Below are 6,275 nucleotides of genomic sequence, written 5' to 3' on the forward strand. Positions count from 1 at the left end.
AAGAGAGGTTAACTAGTATTTTAGACAACTCAAAAGCAGAAATGGGTCAAATTGACCCGCAACATAACAGGAGGGCTAACAATTTAAAACACATACAAATGTTACAACCGGAAACAGATACATACAGTATACCAAAAACTGTTGAGGATATAAACACAATAAAGTCAAAATACTTTATTATTGTGTGCCAAAACTTTTGTTGACAGCATCAGATAGCCTATGATGGTAAAGTAAATCTTCCCTATGGCCGACAAACTTTAGTGTAGTATTAGCCTGGTGTCTCAAATAACAGTGGATACTTAGACGCAACAGTGTAGGGCTGTAGGCTGTATTTCTTTCAGTTTTGTTATCAATATTCAGTGGGAAAACAAGGAAAAGTCTCAACACACGTCCAGTCAGATTTATTTTGATTGTAGCTACGCTTTCGGTCAGGCGACCTTCATCGGAGCATTTCTCCAAAAACCATAGTGACAGATAAGGACACACAGAGAGCCAGCGGTCAACTTACCGAAAGTTTAGCTACGATCAAAATACTTGGATCTACCTGGAAGTGTGCGGAGACTTTTTCCTGTTTTGAATTTTTTCACTAATCGATTTTGGATGTGCGGTAGATTCTGCCTGTTATACGTTTTTAGAAAATGTGTTACTTTTCTTATCAATCTTTATACAATAGAATAAAATAAGACGAAAAAGCAATGTTCAGTGATTGAATACACTGTAAATACCGTTACTTTTGTTTTATTGTTTTAAATTCTCACTATGTGGATGCCAAAATAGACTGGATGCAGAATAGACCAAGTACCTCCAAGAGGAAGATGATTGGTTAAAATTTTCCCCTCCCGGCTCCCCCCGACAGGAGCGTAATAGTTTGCGTAGGAGCTTGGAATGAGCATCATACATAAATATGGACCAGGCGTCCAAGAACCTCAGAATCACTGTGACCAGGAGTGAGCAGGAGTCGACTGGAACTTGACATTTTATACCGGATTGCGATTCAATAGAATCTTTCGGAGATGAATAAAGTAGTCTGTATAATTTTGCTCTTGACTGTGGGGCTCTATTTCTGCGAAGGAGGTGAGCATATTTATTTTGATTCTCATATTGATATTTTTTGCATCTTTAGTTATTCTATTGTGAAAATAATGTATTTGGCTTATTATAATTATACCTTTACTGTACATAAGGTGTTTTCGATTTATCTGAATTGTTTGTTAAATATTATAATGCTTGTAATGAAAAAAAAAGAGTAATTAATAATAATTTTGTATAGCCTTCTAAATTTTTGCCGTATCTTTTCAGTTGATCCTTGCTGTGCTCAGCCTTGTGAAAATAGGGGGTTATGTAATTCAAAAGGCTTTGACAACTATGAGTGCGACTGCACAAGGACGGGATATTATGGAAAGAACTGCACAACTCGTAAGTAAATCATTTTCAGTAATACAGATTATTCCAACGATATAATGGGGCATTCTTATTAACGTGACTTATTCGTTATTGTTGTTATAAATATTTCCCATTTCTATCCACTCTGCAGCTGAATTCCTAACATGGATAAAAATATCATTGAAACCAGCTCCGAACACTATTCACTACATCCTTACTCACTACAAAGGGTTGTGGAACGTCATCAACAAGATCACCTTTGTGAGAAACGCTATAATGAGCTATGTCCTGACATGTAAGTTGAAATAGTATAACCTTTTTGTCAGCTCATTATAGAAGTTTGCATTAAGTTTTGCCTATGAATGAAAGAAAGTTGACTCAATTAATTATGTGGATATATGATATTTACTGATATGGGAAGTATGGAGATAAAGTAAGAAAAGAAGAAAGAAATAATACATTGAAAATATTTTTCATTTTTACATTAAATTTAAAAGAATACGTTTTAGCTCAGCTTCCTAACAAAATAATATTTCTGCCTTTGCCTCTATAGCCCGCTCACATTTGGTGGACAGCCCACCGACTTACAATGCTGATTATGGCTACAAGAGCTGGGAGGCCTACTCCAACCTGTCTTACTACACACGGACGCTCCCCCCATTGCCAAAGGACTGCCCTACACCTATGGGAACCGCAGGTAATGAGCTCACGCCTAACCAGTCTTTTGGGATTCCTTACAATTTACCTGAGATTATCGAAACCTTAAAAATCTCCTCAAATGGGTTACTCAATCATTCCCACCAGTCGAAAGTCAGACTTCCCAAGAGTCCAAAACGAGACTGAACAATAACGCAGTCATATGAACATTATTTTAACTGTCTTTCGTAACCAAATAAAGATTTTGTTGAGATAGAACCCCAATTATGTTCCTAACATTTTTTTTTTGTCTCTTGATAGGAAGAGCAGTGCTCCCAGATGTCAAACTTGTGGTGGAGAAGGTTTTGTTGAGGAAGCGGTTTATTCCGGATCCTCAGGGTTCCAATCTCATGTTCGCCTTCTTCGCCCAGCACTTCACCCACCAGTTCTTCAAATCAGACTTAAAGAAGGGACCAGCTTTCACCAAAGCCTTGGGCCATGGCGTAAGTCTAATTTACAATACATGACAAATAGTGCGTCTGTCACATGAAAATATGTTTCCATTTTGTTTCATGGTTGACTTTAACTTAGGCTTAGAGTGTATGTTTGGACTCACTTTTTACCTCTGTGTTTCAGGTGGACTTAAACCATGTTTATGGAGACAGTCTGGAGAGACAGCACAAGCTGAGGCTGTTCAAGGATGGCAAACTGAAGTATCAGGTTTTGAATGGCGAGGTCTACCCCCCATTGGTAAGGGAGGTTGGGGCCGAGATGCACTACCCACCCCAAGTGCCCGAGGAGCACCGCTTCGCTGTGGGCCACGAGCATTTTGGCTTGGTCCCCGGCCTCATGATGTATGCCACCATCTGGCTGCGCGAGCACAACCGTGTCTGTGACGTCCTGAGGCAGGAGCATCCCGAATGGGACGACGAACGCATCTTCCAGACCACACGCCTCATCCTAATTGGTGAGTCACCAGTACCAAAAGTGGACACGCATACTGTACCTACTTGTCATAAACCCTTCAGATCCTTATAATGGGAATCGTATATGATCAAAGTATGGCAATATTCAAGTGTGTTCTAGAAACTGTACAATGCATACAGGTGAAAACAGCTCTGTATAAAACAGATCAAAACTCTATATTTGGGTGTCAGGTGTTAATTGAGAAATGTCTCACCAACCTCAAGGACTGTTGTCATGCATTCTCTTACTCCCGCCCTCCCTTCTTTCCTGGTTCGCAGGCGAGACCATTAAGATCGTGATCGAGGACTATGTCCAGCACCTGAGTGGCTACCACTTCCAGCTCAAGTTCGACCCGGAGCTCCTCTTCAACCAGCGTTTCCAGTACCAGAACCGTATCGCAGCCGAGTTCAATACCCTGTACCACTGGCACCCGCTGATGCCTGACACCTTCAGCATTGAGGACCGTGCCTACACCTACCCCCAGTTTGTCTTCAACAACTCCCTGGTCACAGAGCACGGCATCAACAACCTGGTGGAGTCCTTCACCAAGCAGATTGCTGGAAGGGTGAGTTGTCTGGTGGGGTGGACACAGTTGGTTCCAACGAGGAATAGCGGAAATGAGTGGACACTAAGATCCTAACAGCAATAGTCTTTCATTGAGGCCTAAGTGACAACTCTTATATCAACTTTATATGCTAAGTGATGAATAAATGAGTGGAGCTGTATAAGGGCACTGGAGTTTGGTAGGTGTTCACTTCGTAGGGCAACAACACCTATATCTAATGCAGGCTTTATATTAATGAGAATGACAACAGACACCATACCCCAACAAGATATTTTTACTTAGAAAAAAAGGTGTCAAAAGTTGATATTGACCAAGGATCTTGATTCCCTTTGGTTCCTAGGTGGCTGGTGGACGGAACCTGCCTCCTGCACTAGTGGGCGTGGCAGCTAAGGCCCTGGAGCACAGCAGAGACATGCGTTACCAGTCCCTCAACGCCTACAGGAAACGCTTCAACATGAGGGCCTACACCTCCTTTGAGGACCTCACAGGTGAGAACTAAAACTGTACACACCCTATTATGATATGTATATATCCTCAATCTAATAGTTACCTAGTTACTAGGTGAAAGGTAACATTTAGTAAGCACAGGTCCATGGCAACTGAAGTAGTCCCTGGATAAAGTGACAGGATTGGTTCAGTCAGGCTCAGCTCTTTTGTTATTGGCATGATTACCCACTTCGTGACAGCTGCTGATAGAGAGTGGGCAGGGAGGGAGTGGCTGTCGCCTTTTAAGCTTAAGGTGTATTATTAAAGTCTGCACCTCTAATCTTCAACGTACAATTACATACACAGTTACACTATCACATGAGATTCACACAAGATCCAAGTGTATGGTGTCTGTACTTGTGTCATTGAGTTCCTGTAAAGACCAAAACACAGACTTGTCATAGCATGCACCTTGTTTGTCTACTTATTTTTTGGGGAGGTGAGGATGTATTGCATGCCTTTCTTTTGCTGCATTGTGGTAAAGACATTTGTGAGTAGCAGGCTAGATTTATTAACCCTTTGTATGTTGTTCTGTTGGTGTTGCAGGAGAGACAGAGCTGGCTGCAGAACTAGAGAGTCTATATGGGGACGTAGATGCTGTGGAGCTGTACCCAGGCCTTCTGGTGGAGCGCCCCAGACCTAACGCTGTTTTCGGGGAGACTATGGTCGAGATGGGTGCACCCTACTCCCTGAAAGGTCTCCTGGGAAACCCCATTTGCTCGCCGGAATACTGGATGCCCAGCACGTTCGGAGGGAGTGTGGGCTTTGACATCGTCAACACTGCTTCATTGGAGAGGCTGGTGTGCAGCAATGTCAAGGGCTCTTGTCCGATGGTGTCCTTTCAAGTGCCTGATTTTTTGAGAGCATTTGAGTCGGCGTCAGTCAACACAAGTGAGGCACACCTGAGGGACATGAACCCAGGTGTTGTGTTCAAAGAAAGGACTTTAGAGCTTTAAATAACTAAAACACGAGGTTCTATTCAAGTACACAAATACACAGTTTCTCAGTGTTCTAAAGCTGCTCTCATTTTAGCTTGTTTTGCTTTATTTAGTTATTTATTATTGATTAATTTATGTATTTAATATTTATTTTGTATTGTTGAATATTGAGTTGTTATTAAGTTATTAAGTAATTATTATGTTTTTAAATATGGATACCTATTACAAATGTCTTACATGAACAAAAGCAAGTTAGTTTACTCTGTATACAATGTGGAACTTGAAGGAGTCACATTTACTTGAAGAAAATAACTATTAGAAATACTGTATGTTGTTCAGCTACTGAAAGGATACAGCTGGGCTGTATTTGTCAATCATTTTTTGTTATTTTAAAGACAAATACTTTATTATTGTAAATGGATGAAGTGAATAATGGATGTAGAAATATACAGTGTTTTCAGAAAGTATGAAGACACCTTATATTTCACCAGCCCCATCCCTCAGCTGTTGACCAAAGACAGTGGCGGGCTGTCTGTTTTTTGTTGTTGTTTTAACTGCGGATTGCCCCTTAAATGTTATGAAAGTCATAATTTACATTCCAATTAAAATGGTTAGGCACTTGAGAAAACATTAAAAGACAATTGATTTGTCAAGATTATAATTTTATTAGTCTGATTCAATTGCATTTATTCATGTCACTTTGTTACCACTTGACTTTTTCCACATTTTGTTGTTACAGTCTGAATAAAACAAATATTAAATTGAGATTTTTTGTCAATGACCTATACACAATATCCCATAATGTCAATGGAGAATTGTGTTTTTTGACATTTTTACAAATGTTGAAATATCTTGAGTCAATAAGTATTCAACTCCTTTTTTGTGGTAAGCCTAAATAGACTCAGGAGTAAAATTTTGCTTAATAAATCACATAAGTTGCATGGACTCACTCTGTGTGCAATAATAATGTTTAACATTATTTTTGAATGACTACCTCATCTCTCTACCCAACACATACAATTATATGTTAGGTCCCTCAATCCAGCAATACATTTCAAACACAGATTCAACCACAAAGATCAGGAAGGTTTTCTAATGCCTTGCAAAGAAGGACACCTAGAGTACCTTGCAAAAGTATTCATCCCCCTTGGCGTTTTTCCTATTTTGTTGCATTTAACCTGTAATTTAAATGGATTTTTATTTGGATTTCATGTAATGGACATACACAAAATAGTCCAAATTGATGAAGTGAAAAGAAAAAATTGACTTGTTTCAAAAAATTCAAAAAATACAAAAACGGA

General features: G+C 39.8%; 1 protein-coding gene across 1 annotated transcript; it reads left to right on the top strand.

Annotated features, from left to right (window-relative positions):
- The first annotated feature begins 956 nt into the window (after positions 1-956).
- LOC120055825 (prostaglandin G/H synthase 2-like) lies at positions 957-5,739 on the top strand. Its single transcript, XM_039003813.1, has 9 exons — positions 957-1,074; positions 1,300-1,416; positions 1,535-1,678; positions 1,937-2,080; positions 2,341-2,522; positions 2,656-2,986; positions 3,264-3,550; positions 3,891-4,038; positions 4,583-5,739. Exons 1-9 carry the CDS (start codon positions 1,014-1,016, stop codon positions 4,990-4,992), a joined length of 1,824 nt encoding a protein of 607 aa, XP_038859741.1. The 5' UTR covers positions 957-1,013; the 3' UTR covers positions 4,993-5,739.
- The last annotated feature ends 536 nt before the right edge of the window (positions 5,740-6,275 follow it).

The sequence above is a fragment of the Salvelinus namaycush genome, chromosome 11, assembly GCF_016432855.1.
Source record: "Salvelinus namaycush isolate Seneca chromosome 11, SaNama_1.0, whole genome shotgun sequence".
Lineage (NCBI taxonomy): Eukaryota > Metazoa > Chordata > Actinopteri > Salmoniformes > Salmonidae > Salvelinus > Salvelinus namaycush.

What these genes read in the sequence shown, in the direction of transcription:
- LOC120055825 (XM_039003813.1), top strand. Translation starts at nt 1,014, where the DNA reads ATGAATAAAGTAGTCTGTATAATTTTGCTCTTGACTGTGGGGCTCTAT. An exon ending in TGGAAAGAACTGCACAACTC is followed by an intron (nt 1,417 to 1,534) that starts GTAAGTAAATCA and finishes TCCACTCTGCAG; the next exon opens with CTGAATTCCTAACATGGATA. An exon ending in TACACCTATGGGAACCGCAG is followed by an intron (nt 2,081 to 2,340) that starts GTAATGAGCTCA and finishes GTCTCTTGATAG; the next exon opens with GAAGAGCAGTGCTCCCAGAT.